The sequence below is a fragment of the Solanum stenotomum genome, chromosome 7, assembly GCF_019186545.1.
Source record: "Solanum stenotomum isolate F172 chromosome 7, ASM1918654v1, whole genome shotgun sequence".
Lineage (NCBI taxonomy): Eukaryota > Viridiplantae > Streptophyta > Magnoliopsida > Solanales > Solanaceae > Solanum > Solanum stenotomum.
Window position 1 is genome coordinate 2,780,811 of NC_064288.1, and position 25,764 is coordinate 2,806,574.

The 25,764-nt window shown below is 33.9% G+C and overlaps 4 protein-coding genes and 1 pseudogene across 4 annotated transcripts; 1 reads left to right on the forward strand and 4 right to left on the reverse strand.

The window, feature by feature from the left end:
* Positions 1–1,319: 1,319 nt before the first annotated feature.
* On the reverse strand, positions 1,320–2,525 carry LOC125871245 (putative F-box protein At3g58860). Its single transcript, XM_049551844.1, has one exon. It carries the CDS (start codon positions 2,523–2,525, stop codon positions 1,320–1,322), a length of 1,206 nt encoding a protein of 401 aa, XP_049407801.1.
* A 2,433-nt stretch (positions 2,526–4,958) lies between these two features.
* On the reverse strand, positions 4,959–5,603 carry LOC125871247 (putative late blight resistance protein homolog R1A-3; annotated as a pseudogene).
* Positions 5,604–6,073: 470 nt separating this feature from the next.
* LOC125871066 (putative F-box protein At1g49610) lies at positions 6,074–7,300 on the reverse strand. The gene has a single exon (XM_049551654.1). It carries the CDS (start codon positions 7,298–7,300, stop codon positions 6,074–6,076), a length of 1,227 nt encoding a protein of 408 aa, XP_049407611.1.
* Positions 7,301–10,301: 3,001 nt separating this feature from the next.
* LOC125871060 (elongation factor Tu, mitochondrial) lies at positions 10,302–17,502 on the forward strand. Its single transcript, XM_049551647.1, has 12 exons — positions 10,302–10,560; positions 10,931–11,006; positions 11,437–11,529; positions 11,612–11,686; positions 13,574–13,678; positions 13,764–13,854; positions 13,986–14,191; positions 14,504–14,587; positions 15,213–15,275; positions 15,366–15,428; positions 15,760–16,000; positions 17,069–17,502. The coding sequence occupies exons 1-12, from the start codon at positions 10,376–10,378 to the stop codon at positions 17,137–17,139; spliced, it is 1,353 nt and encodes a 450-aa protein (XP_049407604.1). The 5' UTR covers positions 10,302–10,375; the 3' UTR covers positions 17,140–17,502.
* A 479-nt stretch (positions 17,503–17,981) lies between these two features.
* On the reverse strand, positions 17,982–23,738 carry LOC125871063 (uncharacterized). Its single transcript, XM_049551651.1, has 5 exons — positions 23,427–23,738; positions 22,069–22,249; positions 21,199–21,652; positions 19,436–19,510; positions 17,982–18,726 (listed from the first exon to the last, which is right to left on the reverse strand). The coding sequence occupies exons 1-5, from the start codon at positions 23,502–23,504 to the stop codon at positions 18,225–18,227; spliced, it is 1,290 nt and encodes a 429-aa protein (XP_049407608.1). The 5' UTR covers positions 23,505–23,738; the 3' UTR covers positions 17,982–18,224.
* Between the last annotated feature and the right edge of the window lie 2,026 nt (positions 23,739–25,764).

The window sequence follows — 25,764 nt, forward strand, 5'->3', positions numbered from 1 at the left end:
TCATTACTCCCTGCTCTATATAATATATACTGAAGAGTGATTATATGAAAATTAGCTTTAAATAATTTCAAGATCAGTAGGTTCTCAGCATGAACAGTGACGAAACTAGGATTTTCGTCAAGTTAGTACTTTTGGGTGAACCTTTTTTTGTGTCTGAATATGCCAAGATGATAAACATTAACTAAATACTTCTGAGATATATACTGTTACTGAAGATATAATTTTTTTAATCGGTAACTGAATTTTAAGTGTATTGATTCATTCCTAATTAGATATCGGAAGAGCATCACATCACATAAGCCTAATTTTGGATTAGCTGGTGTAAATAGCTAGCTCATGTTGACAACAACAAAGACCAAACATTACCTTGGCACTTGTTTCTCTTGAACAATACAATTTGGTGAAACTTCCAGCAGCGGGAAGTATGACGTTAATGCACGTATAGGGAGGGAGATTGTTTTTCTAAGACACCTTATGGTATTGAGAGGAATGTACAAGTACCTCTTTGTGATGAAAAAACTGGTACATATACAATTCTTCAATTTATAGATTATGGTTTCCCTAAAAGACCAAAAAAACCTATATATTATAGGAATCCTATTTCTAATGGGATTTAAAGCTTTCCCAGTTTTATTAAAATAAATTTCCTTTTTCAGATTTAAAGCTTTCTTACAGAATTCTGTTTTGGACATTTTAGGCTTAGTTTTGTTCCTGATTAAGCATTCTTGTGTTAGCTTAGTTCTTTATGTGCTTTTATATTCAATTTCGTTCCTGTTTTTGATCAATTATTGCAACAAAAAAAAAGGAATGCCCCTGTTGCTTTCGTTAGCCCTTCAATGGTGAGCCTAATAACAACCCCTTTATGACTCGGGTCTTCCAAATTTGAATTGGACACAGAGTCTTGAAATTTGTATAGGATCAGCAAAAAGGACTTCACTTTCTTCATATTAGTTCTCATAAGGCAACTATCCGCCATTATGTCAAATCTTCGAATATACTGCTTGATGTAAATCTCCAAGCTAAAGTTTTTGATTTTTTCCTATCGAAAATTGGTCCAGAAACACATGTTAGTACTATAGTGAAAGGAAGTTTTGCTGGGTTCTATTGTCTGGATTCACATGTTTAGGATAAAAACTGTGTATCCGTTAAAAGTTGATAGACCTTAATTAGATTTTAAAAGATATTTAGAATGGAGGAGAGTATCACATAACATAAGCCTAATTTTGGATTAACTGGTGTAAATAGCTGACAAATGAATTAATAAACTTTAGAAAAGAATATAAGTGCATTCAATTTGAAATAGAGATAAATTAACTGCTTCACCAATCTAATAAAAAATGAACTTTCCCCTTCCCCTCCATAACGATCCTTTTTGCAAGCTCCCAACTTCTGAGTTGCAGCGACTGATTTTTTCCATCAAAAGCTTTTATTTCTTTTAATTGACAATGCCACAGTGTGCTTCCATGAGAAGTAGAATGACTCAAACTCTTCATATACATTAAACGATTGATGAAACGTGTAATCGTTTTAATATTTGAGTGTAGGTTGAGTCTCTTGGGATGACAACTCCATAGCAAAGCATCCACAAAAGTTGGGCACTCCATAGTCTGATTCTTCTGTAGAATATTGACATTTAAAATGTCCACGTGCGGGATAGAACCTATGTGGTCCATTTGCAAATCTGTCATGTTGATCTCACCACAATTGATAAAATAAAGAGTCACTTCAGACCAAGAGGACGAATTTGAAAGAAACTTCCTCAAGTTACAAAACCATGCGGCATTTAAATTGTTGATGCATTCAACATAGATTTTTGAGTACTCCAATTGGGTTGACTCTCTTGCAATTTTAAGTTCAGGAATTTGATTCCCCATATAGTCAAGTGACACCAAATTTGGAGCATCAATCTCCCCTATCCCGAAAAGATGATGAATCTTCAAGACCTTCAAGGAATTCGACTTGATCTTTCGAAGATTTCCTGAACAATACATAAGGATGAAAGAGGCAATCAAGGGACAACTATTAAGTAGAGTCTGAATCATGTTTTCGTCTAATCTTACATGAGATAGCGAAAGCTTTCTCAAAGAATTGCAATTCACAACACTACTAGATAATGAAACAGACATAAGGGTACTACCCCGCAAAACCAATTCTCTTAAAGTTTTTGCTGCCAAGATGGTTAAAATAGGCACGAGGTATGATGTAAAGTTAAGATAAAGATCTTTTACGCCATTCTGAAGTGCAACGTCAAGCCACTTATCAATCAAAGGGAAATCTTCATGAGAATTAGCAAAGAGCTCTAATAATTCAAACTTTTGTATAGGGATATTCCCCTTCCTATATCTCTCCATGGTTGTGTTGATTGTATTTATATTGCCTTCCCAACAATTAATAGTGAATTCCAAGTTGGGAAGAGTCAACCATTCTTGTAGCCATGTTTTGGAGAGAATGCTCATCCGTGTTGCTTCTTTAAAACTAAGACATAGTATTTTTTGAATGAGACAATCAGGTAATATGTCAGTCATATTTAACATTAATGGATCGCAACGTTAATATTAATAGAAATATTTAACGTGCCTTTGGTGGTAGCTATGATACAGTTCTTCAATTTATAGGTTATGGTTTCCCTAAAAGACAGAAAAAAAAAAACTGTATATTATAGGAATCCTATTTCTAATGGGTTAATGTAATTTGTTGTCCCTTAACTTTCCCAGTTTAATTTTATTAAAAAAACAAAACTGAAGTCACTTAACTGCTACGCCTGAGATAAATTTCCTTTTCAGATTTAAAGCTTTCTTACTGAATTCTGTTTTGGACATTTTTAGGCTTAGTTTTGTTCAGTTTGCTTAGTTCTTTATGTGATTTTATAGTCGATTTCATTCCTGCTTTTTTTTTTATCAATTATAGCAACAACAAAAAAAAAATGGAAGGCCCCCAGTTAAATCTATGTTGAACCGTCAACGTAGATCCGCCCCAGCACCGTGATGTCAAATCTTCAAATATACTGCTTGTCCTTGATGAAAATCTGTCGGCTAAAATTTTTGATTTTGGGCAATCGAAAATTGGTCCAGAAACACATGTTAGTAAGACTTCGCTTAACTGATACTACAGATTATTAACAGAGTTAGTGAGGATATTAAAAGTACACCAATATTTAAGGACTATTAGCGCTTCATATAAAAGAAGATGGATGACTTTGATTTTGAAGCTAAAACAAAGGACTATTTTGAGCCTTTTCTCCTAATAGAAAACGTTTATGTTAATGCTCCTCGAAAAGGAAGGTCTACAAAGGAATCTAATTACTTCAGCCAGCCAGCCTTGAGCAAGAAGATGAATTTTGGAGGAAGAGAAGTCTCAATTGTCGTGGCTTCCTATCAAGCCATTAATGCGTTTCAAGTATGTTACCACATTCTTTAATTCTCTCGTTTCCAAATCAGATTTTAATGAATATATAGATGCCGTTCTATGACCTGTTCTGGAGGTAAAAAAGTTCTTTCTTCACCAGAAAAAGAATCAGTTTTTACTGTTGCTGAGTAAAAAGAAGACTCTGCCTCCTTTCCTCAAATTATGTTCGGCAAGGGTAAATTATATGTTGGTCTATTGAACATTTTAATATTAATTAAATTGTTATAGAATGTCCTAGGCTTATTATGCCTTTGTGAATATGTTGCAGAAAGGAATAAGGACTGCCCATTAGTGGTCTTTTAATTGGTGAGTTACTACATTATGGAGTTAACTGCCGCATTACTCCATTTGTTGGAGTTAGTGTTATATTCAATTCCTTTCTTGCAACAGTCTTAGCCGTTGGTGCATTTGACCATTATTTCTCCATTATCTTTTTCATTACTCCTCCATTATACCTTGTAACCTATGTAATTCCTAAGACCATTATCTTCACTATTTACTACCCCTTTATCTTCCTATTCATTGCTAGGAAGACTTCTTGTAGTATAAATAGTGGTGGTCTTCATTTGGTTTGAAACACACAATACATAAGAAAATATAGAGTGCATAAGGTTTGTCAAAAAGAGAGTTTTTATTAGTTGAAGGAAGGTATTCTTTTTGTAGAGCTTTGGACTCAACTCTTGTCCAGAGTTGTTGAGTTATATTTTGTGATTAGGCTGTTGTATCCTGGAGGGGACAAGTCAAGAAGGACTACTGCTGGACCGGTGAAAACATTTGCTGCAGTGGGCTTGAATCTCCTTAAAGAGAGCGAGATATCCGCGCCTCAGCCTGAAGAGATTTATTTCTTCATTTTTTATATTCAATTGTAATCTTGTATTTTTATTATCTTGTAAGTTTTTCACTAACAATTTCCTCTGTTGAAATAAGCTTCTCCTAAGCGCGCAGTCACACATGTCCAGAAGTTACGAGAATCTTCAGAATCAGCTTGACACTAATACTGCAATCTGCAGAACTAGTGAAATGCAACTCTGCTCGAGTTTAACAAATTTGGAGCAGTGTGAAATCAGACAAGTGTTACCCAGTTGCAACACTCAAAGATATGTGACTGATATAGCTGGAGTTACGAAGCGAACCGCTCCCTTTCAAAGATATGAGATACTAACTACCAGCTGAAGACTTACTAGAATTGAACAATACGCCATCTTTTGTAGAATTGGCCTTTGTCAGTATGAACGGTTAAACGGTGTATGAAACCCGAAGCATGAACTGGAGCACCTGAATTGATTAACTTGAAAAACTTTTCCTTTTTCGCTTTTACTGAACAAAAATCATGCACATAGTAAACCTTGATCATATCAGAAAAAAGGCTTACTCTCATGTAACTTTGAGTTGCTTCCTCTAAACTTTTCTTGGACCGGATATCATGATCCACCAACCCTTCGGCCATCCACAACTGCATCAACTTAAGACTAGAGTTCGGTTGCTCTTTTGAGATCTCGCGAAGTAAACTAACAACGGCTTCAGGTGGATAGTAAATGGTCATAACCTTCATCTTAAGCCAGATTATGTTGAATCTTGAGCCACAAATCCGTTTCCTTTCCTTTCCTTACTCTAACAATTACTCCAGTAATCAAAACAACAGTCAAAGGAAGACATTTACATTTCTCAACTATTTGGTGTCCAACATACTACAGTTCAGAAGGGCACCTTCCTTCTCCAAATACCCTTTTTAGAATAGATCCCAACTTTTTTCAGGTGTTAAAAGTTGGAGGTCGAGAGGATCACTACGGCATTTAATTTGCAAACCTACCTGACTACTTCGGCTAGTTTAGATAATTCTATTTCCTCTCTTAACCTTGGAAAACATGCTATTAACATATCCCCTGTTGCAATATCCCACACATCATCTAAGACGATGAGGTACCTTTTATCGAGTAGTACTCTTCGTAGTTTTCAGCAAAGTCATCCTCACTTTCTTTTCCTTCCGAGCCAGTAACTTGCCGAAGAATCTCCCGCAATACCTTTGACTTGTTATACTTTTGGGAAATAATGCACCAAGCACCAACATTGCAATGATTAGCAACTAATGTATTGTTATACACTTTGTTGGCCAGAGTAGTTCTACTGAGTCCTGGCATTCCTACAATCGAAATGACATCAAGCTCGGATTCATGTTCATCAAGGAGCTGGTCAATCATCCGGGCTTTGTCTCCTTCATGACCTACTGTTACCTCAACAAAAGATGATGAGGTTGACTCAATTGGCTTGTCGTAAAGATCTGAGACTATTATAATTCATCATTTGTGCATTGATGTACTACAGATAGGGATAATTGAAAATAAAACAGAACAAGGAAAAAAGAAAACTACATCTGTCTCCCTCTCTATAAAGTGGTAAATAAAAGTTAATCCATCAAGATTCAAGTATCAGCTTACAAAATCAAGCAAGTAAAAAAGCTATTGCACAAAAGCAGGATGGTTTTTCTGTTGACACCTCACGGTGTAATAATGCAAATTTGTCGAAAGTAAACCAGTGTTGGCTCAAGATATCACAAGTAGAACTACATGCCGGGATGTGAAAAAATATATATATATCCTAACAAATGAATTAATGAACTTAAGAAATGAACAAGTACATTCAAATTTGAAATAAAGACAAATTAACTGCATCACCAATCTAATAAAAAATAAACTCTCTCCCCCTCGTTAAGGGTCCTTGCAAGCTCCCCACTTCTGAGTTGCAGCGGCTGATTTTTTCCATCAAAAGCTTTTATTTCTTTTAATTGACTATGCCAAGGTGTGCTTCTATGAAAAGTGGAATGACTCGAATTCTTCATATACACTAAACGATCGATGAAATGTGTAATCGTTCCAATAATATTTGATACTAGTTGGAGTTTCCTGGGATGACAACTCCATAGCAAAGCATCCACAAAAGTTTGGCACTCCATAGTCTGATCCGGACAATATACATCTAAAACGTCCACCCGGGGGATAGAACCTATGTGGTCCATTTGCAAATCTGTCATGCTGATCTCGGTGCAATTGAAAAATTGAAGGGTAACTTTAGAGGATGAGGATGAATTTGATAGAAGCTTCTTCAACTTACAAAACCATGCAGCATTACTGGACCTGCATAGAATAGTGATTTTTGAGTGCTCCAATTGGCTTGACTCTCTTGCCATTTTAAGTTCAGGAATTTGATTCCCCATATAGTCAAGTGATACCAAATTTGGAGCATCAATCTCCTCTATCCCATAAAGATGATGAATCTTCAAGACCTTTAGTGAATCCGACTTGATCTTTCGAAGAGTCATCGTCAACGCCGAACAATACTGAAGGATGAAAGAGACAATCAAGGGACAACTATTAAATAGTGTATCCAACGTGTTTTCGTCTAATGTTACATGAGATAGAGAAAGCTTTCTCAGAGAATTGCAATTCACAACCCCACTAGATAACGAAACAGGCATAAGAGTACAGTAGCGTAGAACCAATTCTCTTAAAGATTTTCCTGCCAAGATTGTTAAAATAGGCGTGGGGTATGATGTAAATTGAAGAAAAAGATCTTTTACACCATTCTGAAGTGCAATGTCAAGCCACTTATCAATCAAAGGGAAGTAGAAGTCTTTGTGAGAATCATTAATGTTTTCTAATAATTCAAACCTTTCTATAGGGATTTTCCCCTTCCTATATCTCTCCATGATTGTGTCCACTAACTGTGAATAATCTACCATTGTATTGCCTTCCCAACGATTAGTAGTGAAGTCCAAGTTGGGAAGAGTCGACCACGCTTGCAGCCATGTTTTGGACAGAATCCTCATTCGTGTTGCTTCGGTATAACTAAGAAAACAGAGTATTTTTTGAATGAGACATTCAGGCAAGATGTCAGCCATGGTCGTCTTGAAGGATCAAAACCCTAATGTTAATGAAAATTTATAAATTTATTTTTGGAAATACGACCCTTTAAAAAAACCTATTCTAGCTATGATGCAATTCTTTAATTTATAGGAAAAAGCGTATATATTATAATAATTTATAGGAATCCTATTTCTAATGTAATTGTCCTCCTTTTCTAAACGTCCCTTAACTTGGAATATGCATCAAAAGAAGCTCTCTGTATTAATTTGATGAAAAACAGTTTCTTAACTCTGATTCAGAGTGCAGGGCTAAGCTTGTAATAAGAAGTGAAAAAGAATTCCTTGGATGAGTTGGACCTGTCAATAGCCGGTAGCCCCCTTTTTTCTCTTTTTTGGCTTTTTAAAAAAAATTAAATTAATTATTGTGTTGCAAAAAGTAAATTAATTAATTTATTATAAATAAATATTTTATTAATGGAGGAACATTTAAAAAAAAAAAAATCTTTACAGTCTTTTTTTTTATTTACTAGATAATTTTAGGCCCGTATATAATGAAAGACTCATTTACGGGCCCAATATTACAATATTATATATATTTATAATAGAAATTTAATTAGTTTTCAAAAAAAAAATTATTATGACATTTCCAAATAAACATGATAAAAATAATAATAAAATATCAGATGCTCTAGTGATCATTATAACATCATGTCAAACATATATATTTGAATTAAATAATTAATTTAATGATATTCTTTTTCTATTTTTATTTGAAAATTATTCAAGAGAATAGATTAAAACTATTCTCAATATATTAACAATTTTTATAAAATATATGAAGCAATAAAGTCTACTGATTCATCTATAGATTAATTTTGAATACACTTATAAATGTGTTTTAAAGGTGTTTAACAAACAAAAATAACGACCCACTCGATGAAAATTAGAATGAATCATCTCATTATTTACAAAGTGCTAAAGGATAAAAAAAAGTTATGACTTTATATTTTGTCTTTATATTCATTAAAATTAGGAGAACAATCTAGTATACCGATGAATGAATGTTTTACCTCAAATAATGAGATGTTAAAAATATTAACAAAAGTTAATATAATATATATTGCAGTAATTTAACATAAGGTAGTTAAAATAATGATTTATATAACTTGCTAAAAATGATTTTAACTGATGATAAAATAATAGTAATAAATAATATATGTTACTCAATAAATTATATAATGACATATATGTTACGTGAAATTTTGGGATTATACATAAAAAGAGAAATCAAGTAAATTAGATACTTCAAAAAGTATCTTTACAATCCAGAAAGAAAAGTAACACCATGAAATTGAAAAGTCTAAAGAGAACCAAAGAAAAGGACATAACATGCTCTGAAAATTTTGAAAATTTTGTTCTTGAAGAGCTTGCTCATTGATTGCATTCCTTATGAATTACGCCTTTTGAAAATTGCAATTGTGATTGATATTGGATTTAACATATTAATTGGTTCATTATCATATTCATTAGAATGTTTGAAAAATGTGGATCAATTGAATTTTGTTGAAAATTTGTTATATGGACAAGTTCCAGAAGTGATGTTTTCACTAAGAAATAGTGAATTTTACTTTTGTCTTATAATTGTTTTACAAAAGTAGGGCCATTAGGGAATATATGAAAAATGAAGTTCTTAATGTTGAAAAAACTGTGTTATTAGTCTTCCTAATAAGAGATCTATGCTGAAGTGTGTAATATTTAGAACTATTTAATTTTCTTGATATCATTCTTGGTAGATTTTTGTTAGCTTGAAATTACATTTTTATCCTTGATCATAATTCACTTAATATATAAAAAGATGTTTCTAGAATTATTTACTATCTTTTTAATAGATTTTTGTTAGAATGAAATTACATTTTTTACCCTTGGTCGTCCTACATATTATTAATTTTTATCACACTTATTTCTTTTCAAGTATATTAATTAGAGCCAAATAAAGGTGAAAATAATTAATTCATAATGAATTTTTATATTAAAGTAGGCATTTTTGATAAGCATAGTGAATAGAAAAAAATATTAAGCATTAAATCAAAGTAATAGTAAAATAGAGTAATGAATAGATATTACAATAATTCACAAAAGAAAAGAAAGTAAAGTAATAACGAAAATAAGTTAATGGTAATAACAATAACAAAAGATGTTTCTAGTACTATTTAATTTTCTTGATATCATTCTTGGTAGATTTTTGTTAGTGTGAAATTACATTTTTACCCTTGATCATAATTCACTTAATATATAAAATGATGTTTCTAGAATTATTTACTATCTTTCTTAATAGATTTTTGTTAGAATGAAATTACATTTTTACCCTTGGTCGTCCTACCACTTCACTCTTCTATATAATAGAAATATGTCTCACTTCTACTCATAAAATGATAATATTTTTTTATATTTTAAGTATTTTTCTCTTTATTTTTAATTTATTCACAAGGAGTTATTACACATAACTTATCCCTCTTTAATTTTTACTTTTAATAATATTCATAACTCTCAAAATTTTTATGTCCATATTCTTTTGTTCTTTTTCTCATTTATTGTTTTTATTTTTATTTTGGTTCTTTTTTTCATTTTATTCTTTATTAGAGGTACCATTTGGTAATGATTTTATTATTTGTTTCTTTCTTCTTCTTCTTTTTTTGGTCTTTCTTTCCTTTTTTTTCGTTANCTTCCTTTTTAAGAAAACAAAATAAATACAAAAAAATTAAAATACTAATTAACTATTTTAAAATTAATAAAAAAATAATATGAATAAATAACTAGACTATTATAATAAATCTTAATAATACCGCAAGAATATATGTATATATACTCTTATAGTATATATATATATATATATATATATATTCTTTAAGAAAACTGCATGGGCCTACGTACGAAAAAGCCCATAGCATATGATATTTGCCGTCAAGCCCATCAACAAAGTAAGCACTCTAACGCCGTCGTTTTAGCACCTTCCAAGTAAAACCCTTCTGGACAGCCGGAGAAACACACACTGGAAAAAACCTAAACCCTTCAAAACCCCTGAACACCATTTCCAGCTTCTCATCTTCTCCAATGGCGTCCGTCGTTTTCAGGAATCCCAATTCGAAGCGCGTATTGTCACTCTCTCCTCAAATCTACTCATGTTGTAGAGGAGGATCAGTTTCCTCTCAGTTTTCACTCTCCGAGACGCAAAATGGAAATGATACTTCCAGTCTTTCTAATCCATGGTGGAGATCCATGGCCACCTTCACTCGAACGTAAGCTTATAAAAACTTCAGTTGCAGTAACTCAAAAGAGTAAATTTGTTATAAATGTGTAGTATATTTTGGTCTAGAGGTGGATTCAGGATTTAAATCCGTGGAGACTTAATATATTCACTTGATCCACTGCTATTTTTGTTACACTAATGTAATTTTAAAAAATATTAATTTCTCTTTTATATTGGAAAGTCCTTTCTGCTTTACCTGTGATGATGTGATCATTGCCTCCTGAGCTGTAGCCATTTTGATTCTTTTTTAGCTGAATTTTGTTACAACAATGACATACACAGTGTAATAATCGCACAAGTTGGTCTGAGGTTAAGCTGAATTTTGTTAAAAGCTAATTTTGCTATCTGGGTTACTGCAGAAAACCTCATGTAAATGTGGGAACTATAGGCCATGTTGATCACGGGAAGACTACTCTTACTGCTGCAATTACAAAGGTTAGTGTGGTCGGACATTATGTATTTATTACTACCTCCATTTCATTTTATATGAAAAAAGAATTGGAGTAGTGTGCTATGTTACTAGGGACAGATTTCACTGCCATAAGACGTATCAATAGTTTTCTATTCTTAACAGAAAGAAAGTCAAATTTGTCTAATACTAGACATAATGATTAAAAATGTTATATTGATTAGTGTATTATCATTATACTTGTCACTTGTGGCAGTGGATTAAAGATTGTATAGAAAATGTTGCATCAAAGTTTGAAGTTGAGAAACTGATTTGAATTCTTTAGATTTTTTGAAGGTTGTAAAGAAATATATTATTTATTGAATGATGTCGAACATTGTTAGATCCGTTTTTTTAAAATAGTTTTTCTTTTCCACTCAATACCAATTGTTTGATAAGCACATATGCATTGTCTAGGTCCTAGCAGAAGAAGGAAAGGCCAAGGCGGTTGCATTTGATGAAATTGACAAAGCCCCTGAAGAGAAAAAGAGAGGAATTACTATTGCTACAGTAGGGGATACTTCTCCTTCCTTAGTGGTGTAATATTTTTGATTTCGATTTGTATTTAATGCTTTAGCTGTTGTTTCTGTAGGCCCACGTGGAGTATGAGACAGCTAAAAGACATTATGCTCATGTTGACTGCCCAGGACACGCGGATTACGTTAAAGTGAGATGCAAAACCTACCTATATTTACTGCAATATGCTTGTTCACCATGTTCCATGTATTGCCACTGCTGTAGGAGTAATTAATTATGTCTTTCCTGAATTGTGAATAGTACTCAGTTAATTGTGTATCACTTGAGAGTTTATTTCACTGACCATGAAGCTAGTAATAAAGCAATTTACCTAGTTCCCTTAAGATCAAAAGTTTGTGTGAATGAAGACTGAAACTACTTAAAAACTATAAGCTCTATTCTTTTATAATATCGACTATTGAATGTCTCCATTTGCTTTATTCCTGGTTAAAACCATCAAAGTATTATATTAGACCATCTACCTCATTGCCTTAAATATTGGCCCATTTTATTTGGTACTAGTGATCAATTTTGGAGTTTAAGCAATTAATTCTGACTTGTTTATTATATTTGTAGTAATTGAAAAATAACCGAAACGTGGATTTATCAAATTTTGTATAGAAGTATACAATAAATAAGATGGTATAATAATCAATACATTTTGGGATGTTGCGAAGTAGAGTGTGTCAATTCAAATTAAATGGCAGGAGTTGTATTTTTAGAGGCTAAAATATTGTGGCACAATAGAGGTCCCCAAGTGGTAGACATCATCCAACTTTTTCTTACACCTCGTTGTGCTTCACTTTCTCCGATTGAAAAAGTATGGTTTGGTGTGGTGAATTTTGGCCTATGCAGGAGTACCTAGTGTAAAAAGCACTATTGCAGTACTAATTTCTTGTGATTTGTGAGTATCAAATTCTTGCAACCCTTTCTTGGTGGGATCTTTTCTCGTTGTTTCATTGTAATTTCTTGTGATTTGTGAGTATCAAATTCTTGCAACCCTTTCTTGGTGGGATCTTTTCTCGTTGTTTCATTGTTTAATGGTTCTNTATAATAATCAATACATTTTGGGATGTTGCGAAGTAGAGTGTGTCAATTCAAATTAAATGGCAGGAGTTGTATTTTTAGAGGCTAAAATATTGTGGCACAATAGAGGTCCCCAAGTGGTAGACATCATCCAACTTTTCTTACACCTCGTTGTGCTTCACTTTCTCCGATTGAAAAAGTATTGTTTGGTGTGGTAAATTTTGGCCTATGCAGGAGTACCTAGTGTAAAAAGCACTACTGCAGTACTAGTTTCTTGTGATTTGTGAGTATCAAATTCTTTCAACCCTTTCTTGGTGGGATCTTTAAACGTTGTTTCATTGTTTAATGGTTCTTCAAGCTTTCTGCTCTCTGAACAAGAAACATAGTGTTAGTTGGGGGCAACAGTGACAATTTATTATTTGGGAGCAACTTGTGGGATTACGGAAAATCTTTCTCTGAAGTGAGAGATAATTTAACTTGTTCTCCTTTGTAAGTTAAACCATATGTTGTTACTTGTGGTGATTGATTCTTTTGTTGAAGATAAAACTTATGAAGACTTGGTCTAGTTGCAAGTTTTGCATTGAGACATAATAGGAACTTGGCAATCCCTACCTAAAGATGAATCTATTTGGCTCTTTGAGCAAAAATTGACATATAACACATCCCGGATTCGGGTTATTTTTTGCTGCTTGATGTTAGAAATTAATTCCAAGTATAAGTGTAACTCTGTTTTCCCCTAAATTTCCTTTTTAATAGTTAAAAGAATTGTGGTAATGTAAGCAACAAGTGCTGTAAATATTTACAGTATGGGCTAAATTACTGATTATTTAATAAGCTTAAGAAGTCAACCTTGGTGTCTAAAACATTTGCAATAGCCATGTTGCACCAAAAAAATAGTAAAGATATACATCTGGTGTTAATGCTAATAATAGACTCCTAGTTGCTCTGAAAAATTCTAATAATCCTAAACTTCCTGTTTATTCAATTTCTAATCACTTGCTTTAATCTATAGAATATGATTACTGGAGCTGCCCAAATGGATGGTGGTATTCTAGTTGTATCTGCTCCAGATGGACCTATGCCTCAAACAAAGGAGCATATTCTTCTTGCCCGCCAGGTGGATACTCGTGGATAGACCAGAAAATAACTGAAATAGACTTTTTTTGGTGATTCTAATTGCTTCTTTTTCTTATACTTTGCAGGTCGGTGTACCCTCTCTTGTCTGCTTTTTAAACAAAGTTGATGCTGTTGACGATCTTGAGCTACTGGAACTTGTTGAAATGGAGCTTCGGGGTGTGCCAGCTTTCCAGTACTTTTGTCAATTGTATTATTACTTATGCAGAACCTGAAGTCCTGGTAACTTGCTTGCAGCTATCATGACTTTGTTATGTTCATTTCCTTACGTGAGATTTCCTTTCTTGCAGAACTGCTTAGTTTCTACAAGTTCCCTGGGGATGAAATTCCTATCATCCGTGGTTCAGCTCTTTCTGCTTTACAGGGAACTAATGAAGAAATTGGAAAGAAAGCTATTTTAAAGTTGATGGATGCTGTAGATGAATACATTCCAGATCCAGTGCGTCAGCTTGATAAACCATTCTTAATGCCAGTAGAAGATGTATTCTCAATTCAGGTAATCTGATATTCTAGTAGCTCATGTTTAGCCAGAGATCAGTTAAACGACTTTGCTTTTTTCAGTTTCTTTCCGATCCCTTGAATTCTACTTCATTTTTGAGGTTTATCTTTTACTTCCATATGTTCATAGCCTTTGTGCTGTGATGCTATACCTCTTTCTGCTTATTTTAGTACAATCCTTTGCTCTGAGAAAGGTAGAAAAATATTTTTTTTGCAGCAGTCCATCTTTCATTTCCAAAAGAGGAAAAATAATAATGCTTGAACCTTGCTTCTAATGTGATACTGATCATTTACAGTTAATGTTTTGAAGGGACGTGGAACTGTTGCTACTGGCCGTATTGAACAGGGAACAATAAAAGTTGGAGAAGATGTGGAGATTTTAGGGCTGATGCAGGTTAGCTGTTAGCGTATTCACATATTCAATTACCTACTTTCTCTAGGGGGAGAATATATTGGTTCATAGCATGTTCCAGATTTACTGTGCTAGTGATCTAGACTTCGATATGCCTTTCCTATTTGTCTGTGTTGTTGAAACCTTAGGATGAACAAATGTCACTCTTTTATGTAACTTATTGATGTTATGGGTTATTATATGTAGTCTGTCACAATCTTACAAGTTAAGAGTAAATTTTGTTACAAGGTATAGAAAAATCTCTTGTAAACAAGCAAAATAATAGACCCACTGAAACTTCATGAATGCACCAATAAGAAACTAGGAATGAGAGGGTATTCCTCAAGTACACATAATGGTTCTCTATCCCTTCGGAGCTCTTCTATTTCTCTTCTTCCCTAAGACGTAAGTGAATTCTAATGGCACAATGACCTCTTGTAATAACAAGTCTAAGTAGTGGTTAGCTATTATTGTAATGATGAGGATGCTTAATTTAATTGTAGCTGGATGTGTAGTTTTGAGAAATTATGTCCCCTTATTTGTATGTTAAAGGACATTATTGTGCTTTCATAGAAGAACTATGATTGTGCTTTTCTTAGCACTTGTTCATGTTATCATTTTTTTATAGGGAACTTTAAAATCTACAGTGACTGGTGTTGAAATGTTCAAGAAGATCTTGGATAATGGTCAAGTAAGGATTTGAGTCAATCCATGCAACTTTCTAATAGTTTTCATGTATCACTTATTGTGTGTCCCTATTCTGATTTATTTTCTTAATTAGGCTGGTGATAATGTCGGGCTTCTTCTACGTGGCTTAAAACGAGAAGATATTACACGAGGAATGGTAAGTCCAAATCTCACTGCGTGTTACTCATAAAGTGACTTGGCATTTGTGCCACCTTATCTGCAGAGTTGTTTATCTGTGAAAAGGTGTAAAAGTTCCTTCTGCTTTCATTTTTGTTCTACATTTTACATTGGTTGCTAATTTTACTAGAAGTAGCTTGGTATCAGGGTAGAATCATACAGTTTTGTGGTGCGTTTTGCTATTTGCCATGTTGTACTTGTTCAAGTCTGATAATGTGATGTTTCATGAAGTCAAAATCCTATCTATTACCTTGATAATGTGACTATGTACATGTGTGTCTTCCAGCATCTTATATAGTATTTGTCTATAGGTGATTGCAAAGCCTGGTAGTGTGAAAACGTCCAAGAAATTTGAGGCAGAAATATACGTACTAACTAAGGATGAAGGTGGTCGGCACACAGCATTTTTCTCAAACTATAGGCCTCAGTTCTACATGAGGACTGCTGACATTACTGGTAAAGTGGAGTTGCCTGAAAATGTCAAGATGGTTATGCCCGGTGATAATGTTACAGCTACTTTTGAGCTGATATCTCCAGTTCCTCTTGAAACAGGTATTTGTATTTTATAAATCATTTTGTGATTTTTTCTTGTCTGTGGAGTAAGGGTTCATCTGCGATTGTAGATATTCTTCTTTTCTCCCCTTGAAGTTGCATAGTGACAATATTTTTGAAATGGTCATTGTCAATTACAAGGTGATACTATTTTATTGAGATCTGGAGATTCTTTGGGGTGCATTATATTGACTTATGCTTAGCCTGGTTATATGTTTCTCCCCTGACAAAGAAGAGATCATCATCTCACTTGAGGGAACATTTACATTGCCTTCAATATTTTTCTTAGTATTCTTACTAATGTGATGATCAATCTCATTCTCAAAACAACTGGATTCATGACATCACATGAATTGGTGCCTTGGCCCACTTCGTCTGAAGTTTCCATCATTTTAACCTTGATGTACAGTGAAACCCATTTGATATATAGTTTTTGAATTTGATTCTGGGGGTGTCTAAAGTTTTTTACAACACTGAGAACTGAACTGGACTGATTTATTGGTCTTTCCCCATAAAGACGGGTTTCGATGAGTCTAGAACCGCACCCATGATATATGTATTGAAGTATCACACAAAAATTAAACATATAATCTTTCTAAACAAATATAAATTAAACATTATAAAACAATAGTATTTTATGTAACAAATGTGGTTCCTAGTAACATTTATATTCTTATGTGACTTCTTAAAATGAAGTACCAAAAATTAAGAACTGAAATAGAAAAGAAACCAAGATGATAGGATCGGTTTGGAAAAATATGTTATACACAGTAGATTCACTGAAAATCGGTAGTGTAAATATTGGAATTACTGGCCAAACCGAACCATTAACACCCCTGTTTGATTCTACCTATTCCAATGCAAGATTTTGGATTATTTTGCAACTTAGAAATTGATTCTTCTTGTCTTTTCCATTTGAATGCTGCCTCATAATTATGCATGTCTTGTTTGTGTTTTAAGGATTTCTTCATAGAGATTTGATTGTTGTTCGACCTTGTTGAAGAAAAGTATTTCTCTGAACGGTACAACATCTGATTGTTTATGCCCCATCTACCCGTAACTTTTCAGGACAAAGATTTGCCCTGAGAGAGGGTGGCCGAACAGTTGGTGCTGGGGTTGTTTCTAAAGTACTGAGCTGAGGGTTCTGAAAATGCAAGATCAGTTTCAGTCTGGTTTTGTCTCAAGAGGAGCTGACAAATGAAAATTCTATTGCGCTTGCGGAAATACAAGACACGTGACGATTGCTAATTTAATCATCATTTGACATTTTTTTCAGTTGCAATGCCAAGAGATGTGTCGTCGTGAAATTGAATATATTGGAGAAAGTAGTCCACTTTGTAGCATCTTATAGTTCATAAGCAGTTATTACCCCAAATAATGAACTTTTTGGTGTATAAACTATGGTCTTTTTTTCATTCACGAGAAACTCCATGGTAGATGCTGCGTAATCATATGTACGCAATAAATCCTACTATCATTTCGAGCTGTTTGCCTGCATTCCCTCAGGTGTTCTGTATATGATGTGCTTTCTACGAAGTCTGATGGGCTTAAACTTTCCTTCACATCTATGCACGAAATTTGAGCTTTGACAGTAGTGCGGAATTGAGATGAACCTTGGACTTAACTCTGATAATGTTACTTGGAAGTTCTGTATTGGTCTTTGTATTCTTTGATTTTTATTTCTGGAAATGGGAATTGTATATAACAACAAACCAAGTGTAGTTGCACAAATCTTAGCATCTTAATTAACTTGGGGCAAAATAACTTTTACATTAAAGTTGGACTGATAATGCAAATCACAACATTGTCAAGACTTAATGTAGCAGGAAAAAGATGTATACTTGACCATAAAAGTACACAGCCTTCTGTAGTTCTGTATCCTTTTGTGGCCTCATTATAACTAGTAAATATTCAACTTTGTCTGAATGAATTAAATTGGGCTCCTGAACATAATGTCAAAATTCTTTCTTTAAGATCCGAATAGCTTAGAACTCTCGTGCTAGTGTTATTCACATCATTATACAAGACTATCCACTACAAAACAAACTACGCGAGTAGAAAGAGCTTGAGCTTTGTTACTCACTATGTATGTTTCGTGCTGTGAAAATCCAGTTCTTTCTGCTCAAATATTATATTACAGTTGGATGTCCCAAAACGAGCAAATGATATATCATCCCCCAAGCTGTGCATGTTTTTACAGTCTCTAAATCTTGTGTTCTTGAAATCAAGCAAGCCTCAGCACTACGACTGCCAGCAAAGTTGCGGCTCTGAAGTAGATTTCCTTCACATTTTTGTCCAAATTATTCATCATATCATCTTCTATCATATCCAACTTGCCTGGACTTCTGTTGATCACCACAACCGTGTCCCTCAAATTATTGACAGCCCAAGAGAGCCATATAAGTCCAAGGCCTAAACCAGTGTTCAACAGTCTAGGTGCAGAGAAGACGATTCTTCCACAGGCTAGTCTGCAGGCAATTGAGAAAAGGACGGCTATGCCAGTTCCAGCAATGGTAGCAGAGAACGTGGTCAGAAAGTGTGGTAGTTGAGGACCCGATTTCTTCAATGAAAGTATTGCAGTTTTCCCATGCCGTTTCTTGTCAACTATTATGGATAGGAGGCTTTCACATGCATGGAGGTAATTGTTCCTGTAGATCTCACTCTCTCTAACTGCTCTCTTGTTGCTCTTTCTCTGCGGTGATGTCTGGTACTTAGTTTTCTGAGGACTGTCAAAAAGTGTAAACGTGTGAGAGAGGATTCTTCCTGTGGTAGTGTAAACTAGAAACTACACGAGATTAGAGCTCATGCAACTGATTGCTATTACACATGAAAGTTTAGATTTCTTTCCTCCTATTAAATAAGCTGACTACAGTAAATAACTTATATAGATCAACATCAGTTAAGTATCTGAAAATTGAGATAGGGCGCTTCTAAGTCCTTGTTCATTTCCCTCTTCATAATGTGCAGTAATTATATGAATATTCAAGCAGAAATATGGAAATTATCGTCATGGTTTTAGTAGACGTGTCAAATAGAGATACTGCTCAACTGTTCCCTAAAGAATACTACGACAGAGTATACAAAGGCAAAACCTCAGACCTGAGAAGTGAACTACTTATCCTAGATATGGGAAACATGGATCATACATTCAGCTATGTGGTTGCTTCCTTATTTACAACCTCCATAGTAATAAAATCTATTTGCTTTGTCGAATTGCCTTATTAGCTAAATATATCCTTGTTGCATGTTTAACATATTCTGCTACAGTTACCAGTGAAATAATCATTGAAAGTATTCAAAAAAAAGTCAAAACTTCAAAGCACAGATCAAATGTATCTTTGGATAATATTTCCATGTCATAGGTATCGTAAAACAAAAAATTTAGCCAAGAGAACAAAGAGCATGAAAAAAGGGTATATGAGATGAATTTGATACCTCCTTAGAGATGCTGCATTCACGTCTAGTTTCTGAGCAGAACTTTCACCTTTAGACTTTGTCTTGCATGTCTTCCTGCACAAAGAATAACTTCACTTAAACCTTGAGGGGCTGTGATCACTTTATCAAACACATACATTCTTTTCAGTATTAACAGACAGGGAAACTAACATGCTGGATGATTTTAGTGGTACTATTCTGATTACATACTGTCTCAATTGATGAAGAAGAAGATGGTTCTGAGCAACTATATAGTTTCGGTCAATAGCTAAACTCGTCAGTCAGTAACTCACCTATTTCTTGTATACAGAAGTACCAATCTGGAACACACGATTGAGCATGACTTCCCCTTAGCCCAGGTGAAAGAAGCCGAAGAGCTGTTGCTCACCCCGACACCAATTTGTGACATCCCCAATTTCCCAAACTTGATCATCCTTTGTGCTATTATCTACATACTTCTGAAGCATAATATCCTAACCTCACCACTCTAAATGGTTCAAACCAATAGAAGCTAATAAATCCTTGACAATTATGATGCTGGCTCATTGCCATGATGAACCAAGCTTAATCTGGTTGCATTACATTAACCTGTAGATAGCAACAACTAGAAAACACCTCCTACCTGTCTTTCCCATAGAGGCACACAACAAGCATCTACCAAGGCAAACCCATACAGGTGGAAGACCTGGACCCTCTTACAGCTCAGAGTAAAAGAATGTAAGCCAGGGTATTTGAGCATGGTACCCTTTCCCATAGGATCAGAACGGTTACATGCTAAGATGCCTATTTTGACCTGATATGAAAACCATGGTTTTCTAGGGCTTCTAACTGAATTAGGATATCACTTCACTTCCAAACTAGGACTTTTTTTTGATAACCACATGCACTTTGACTAATTCCACTAGATACCAGTCGCTTCCCACCAGCAATAGTTACTAACGGTTACATGCTAAGATGCTTATTTTTTACCTATTATGAAAACCTTGGTTTTCTAGGGGTTCTAACTGAATTAGGATATCACTACACTTTTCTTCTTTTTTCTTTTTTTTTTGATAATTGTGGTGCCAGGGCCAGCTTGCGCACCTTGACTAATTCCACTAGATACATGTCGCCTCCACTAGCATCAGTTACAAGGTAATTGTGTCCACTAAGGCTAGGACATATGGGAAGAAATCACCTAGTGTTTTTGTACTTCCGAACTAGGATTTTTCTACACTCCTTTGGCAAATCACTGTCTATGCATCCTCTTTTCCCATGCCCCTCTGGCTACTATCGTCTTGATTGCATCATTGTATTCATACCTTCAGATAATATGCAACTATGCCAAGCATTTACTTGTTCATAATGGTAGAGGCTTCATTTAAACTATTTAATCACTTCCCAATCTAGTCCTCAACAGTGATAATCGTTATCTTGTTGCTCTTATATTTTGCCAACACATTTTGTCACCTTCTAGTAGCATTTGAGAGACGAGGCACTAACTCACTTCAACTGAGATACCAAATTATTCAAGAAAGAAAAATAATAATTTAGCTATGATATCTCTATATTCGAGTGTCGGAACCAGATCAAACCTATGGTGCTGCAAGCCAGAACAAAAGCTTTTATGAGCTACTTTTGTTCACAGAGGAGAATCAATACAGAAGAGCAAAGCCCAACAAGTTTTATTTTCAATAAGATAAACCAAATGGACAAGGAAGCACTTGTCACATCTACTCAACAAAAACTTAAGGGCAGAATTCAAGCAAAGAAACTATTGCTACCTGTCAAAGTATGGAACCACCATTGCATGCTTTGTGCATTTCATTGAGTCTTTTGAGAAGTAGAACTCGGAGATGATTGAAAGTATGTCCTTCATCTCAATGCTAGCAGTGGCGCCACTAACTAATAGACGGCCATCAGAATGAATCATTTTTCCTGAATTGAATCCTATCAAATTTGAAGAAGGTTCCCATAGGTGGAGCGCAGCACTTGGATACACAAGAGATGGCTTAGACTTAGCATCATGAGACTGTTGTTCGAGATAAGAAGAAAATTGTTGTTGATGCATGTTTATCGCATGTACCAGTGGTCCCATTAGATCAAAGAGTGTAGATATATCTATTTCACCGCTTTCTACATCGTTTGATCCAGATCTAAGGTACTTCAAAATATTCTCCTGCCTTGTGCATTGTTCAGCAATCCCAAAGCTCAAGAGCACTGAGTTCAAGTGATCGTCTGCAGGAAAGATAGAGTTTATCAGTATGGTACAGTATTTTTGATAAAGGTAAAGCTGTATTCTTCAGCAGTACAGATACGCTGGCAACCTCCAAAAAACAGTAGAAAGTTGCAGTAATTACAAAGATCCTAAAAAGTCTACTAACTGTTCAACTTCTTCTATACCCTCTTCTTTACACCAAAAATACATAGTATTGATGCACTTCTTTTTTATTTTTTGGATTGAGATAGAGATATCCTCAAAGCATTTGTTGTTTCTCTCTCTCTCTCCCTACAGACCATCACATGCAAGATGGTATTATCAGTACGGTACAGTATTAAAAAGATTTCATGAGCAGTAACGATCCATCTAAGATAATCAAGCAATTTAAAACTCAAAATTTAAGCAAAATTTTGAGGTAGTGTGAACTATGAACCTCGTGCATCTATGAGTTCTGGTCCTTCAGCGGTTGATAGGATCCTGACAAAGGGATTGCCTGCCAATAACCGACTCATCGGTTTCCATAAATCCAGTCTTTGATTAAACCTTACGCTAGCACAACTTGACTTCGCAATATCTTGATTCACTCCAGGAATAGGAAAAAAAGGAAGACTATCCTGCAATTAAAAAGAAAGCATACCATTTTAGTGGGTCTACAATCACTTGAAGTTAAAGATCAGAGTAGACTACTAAAGTGATAAACTGCTCATCAATTGTCAGACAACTTGACAATTCTTTAAATAACAGGGAATAACAAATATCTGAAGCAGGGCTTATATACGCGGAGATATAAGATTGTTACACCTAGGATATCTTAGGTGCATGTCACTTGGTATCTCAAAATTAAAGCAAATCCACAAAAAAGTTGCAACTCTAATGCAAATAACACATCTCTAATTACAAAGAATATGCTTCTATTATAGGAAAACAAGATGATAAGTATGGATGTTTTCCTTTTCAAGTCGGATAATCCAACAATATATTTGAATACGCTCCAGGCTTGTAGGAAGCAAGGAAGATAATAACTACAACTACTGATTTTTTCATTTCAACCATCTTAGCATATTGTGGAATCAGATATAGAGAAAACCAGCATATAAACAAGTAGCACTCAAACTATATGTATGTATAGAAGATTTAGAAACAAAATAAAAATAAAAATACTGAGTAAATGGTCAAAAACACGTTTGAATTGTCACTTTTTTCACGAGTTTCACACCCTAGGTATAAGTTATTCCCTTTTCCTACCTGATCTATCACCATCTTTGTATTAAAAAACACACCTCGAAGTTGATTAGGCCAACTATCACTTAATCCCTTTTCTTACGTGAACCATTACCATCTACTTAACTATGTATGATTTAATACATAGATGGTCACAGTACATGTAGAAAAAATAACAACCGATAGATGGCCTAATCAGCTTCGAGGTGTGTTTTAATATATAGATGCTGATCACTGCACCTCCAAATTCGAATGACAACATAATCTCACTACGTTCATCACCAACAATGGAACGGTCATCTAGATCAGACTACATGATCAAATATTGCCTCTCTTTTTTTAAAGAAAATAATCATATTATTATATCCCATACCTTAACAATTGAACCCCATTTACCAGCAAAGCCCAGAATTTCCAGGAAAAACAACACAAAACAAAACTATGAACATCAAAACAAGTAAAAATTGACACAAAAGAAATATGAAAATAAATAAAACCCCATCATCTAATCTAATCAATCAATCAATAACTAAAAATCAAACTCATAAAAGAGTTATAAAACTAGCTTACCTTTAAAACCTTCAATTCTGGAGGTGAAAAAAGGCAAGGAGGATAACCATGAGAAGCCATAAGACAACGTTCAACCATGTTTAAGAGAAACCCAACTCAGAAACTTGAGTTTCTGACCCAAAAATCTCTTCTTTATGGTTGATTTATTGATAGTCACAGCATGAGGGGCTTATCCTGCTATTCACCTCAAGTTCCCTAAGATTTTATTGCAATTTGGTGGTTTACAAAACTTAATGGCCCTTGAGAAATTAGGGGTTACATCTTTTTGGTTGGATTCTTGAATCTAGACAAAAATTCAGCTTTCAACTTTTTCTATGTTTTTGGATTCTTCTTAAAGACTTGTGGTGGAGATTTAATAATACAGCCTTTTGGTCCACCCAATTGAACATCTTTCATTTTTTACCAAACAACAACAACAACAACATACCCAGTGAAATCCCATTAGGTGGGGTCTGGGGAGGGTAGAGTGTACGCAGATCTTACCACTACCTCGTGGAGGTAGAGAGGCTGTTTCCGGAAGACCCTCAGCTCAAGTACATCAAATCCAAGTATCCCCAGTCTATGCCTAAAATCTCTGAGACACACCTAACCTTTATTAAGGTCTTATTACCTCCGAACTTATTTTATATATAATTTTCTACCCCTTTTTTGTCTACGTGGCACTATCTTGTGGGCCCAACGCGTGTTGACAATTTTTTCAAGAATAGTGCCACGTAGGCCGAAAAGGGGTAGAAAATTAATTAAAAAATAAGTTTGGGAAGGTAATAGGACCTTAGTAAAGGTTAGGTGTGTCTCAGGGATTTTGGGCATAGTCTGGGGGGTACTTATGCATTTTCCCAAACAGATCTGAAAATACTTCTTTTTCTATTCACATCTCTAAAGAGGGTAAGTTGAGGTGAAGTGGCAAATTCTTCTTCATTTTTAATTAGAAGTTTTGAGGTAAAGTACTTATGGATAGAGAGAGGTTTCGAGTTTGAGTCGATACGTAATCACCTTTATTGGAAAGGTAAGATTTTTTAGCACAAATTCAAACTTAGTCGAGCTCAAATATAAATGTGATTTGGAGATGCGTTATGTAAATCTTAAATTTTGTATAAGTAATATTTCTTCCATCTCAAAATAAATGTGTTTTAACAAAATATATGTTTTTTTATGAAATCAAAAAATATAACGTGTAATTTACTTAACTATTCTTATTTAATAAATGTCTTTTGAAAAATGAACATTATTATGAAGATGGAGAGTAAGAGTTAGGAGTGTGCATAGATCAATTCGGTTCAATTCAATTTTATGTATTATCGATTTTCGATTTTTAAATACGTTAAATCAATAATCAAACCAATAAGTTATTTTTTTATCGATTTTTGATTTATCGGTTTTGGTCCTTAATGGTCCGATTTTCGATTTAACCAATACGAAAATGCTTATAAATCAATATATGATTTCTCCAACAATTTAACACGACAAGTAAATAATGTAACTTTACTAATGTTCATAAAATAGAAATAGTAATAACTAAGATGAAAAGAACTATACAAGTATAACACAAAGAGAAATTAAGAGGAATAGGGTTCTTACTTTAGGTTTTTGACGATTTATATAATGAAGTTATGAACTCAAACATTGTAAAGTGTAAATTGAAGACTAAAGGGTAACGTATTGTGATTAATATTAAATATTTATGTACGGATAAAGTAAATTACTACAATCTTAATGAGTTATCGATTTACCCAATAACCAATATTTAAAAACCAAAACCAATAGCACTTTTTCGATTCGACTTATCAGTCAATCAATTTTTCCACACCCCTAATAAGAATATAATAAGAAAAAACATATTAATTTGTGTCTTCAATGCTTAAGAGGATAGTTATTTTGGGACTTTTTTTTTTCTTTACTAAAGTGACATTTATTTTGGGACAGAGAAAGTACCATGTTTGATAGTTGATCTATTTGGAGAACTACTATTCATACTCTCAATTTCACTTTTTGATTATTTTATTATTATTTTTATTATAAATGTAATTAACATATTATAAATCAAATAAGATCATTAAATAAATCTAATATTCGTAATATTTTAACATGTAATATATCATTTAAAAAACATATATTATTTAATATATACTACTTTCCTTCTAAATTAATACTAATATTTCAATTTTTTAATTTTTTTTTGTCAATTTAAGTGATATAATTTGAAATTATTATTATTCTTCACTATGAAGAATGCACAAAAATTTGTATGATAAGATGAAATTTTTAATTTAAAAATACAATACATAACATGATTATACAAATAAAAGAATGCGCAAAATGCTCATTTTGAACTCCATAA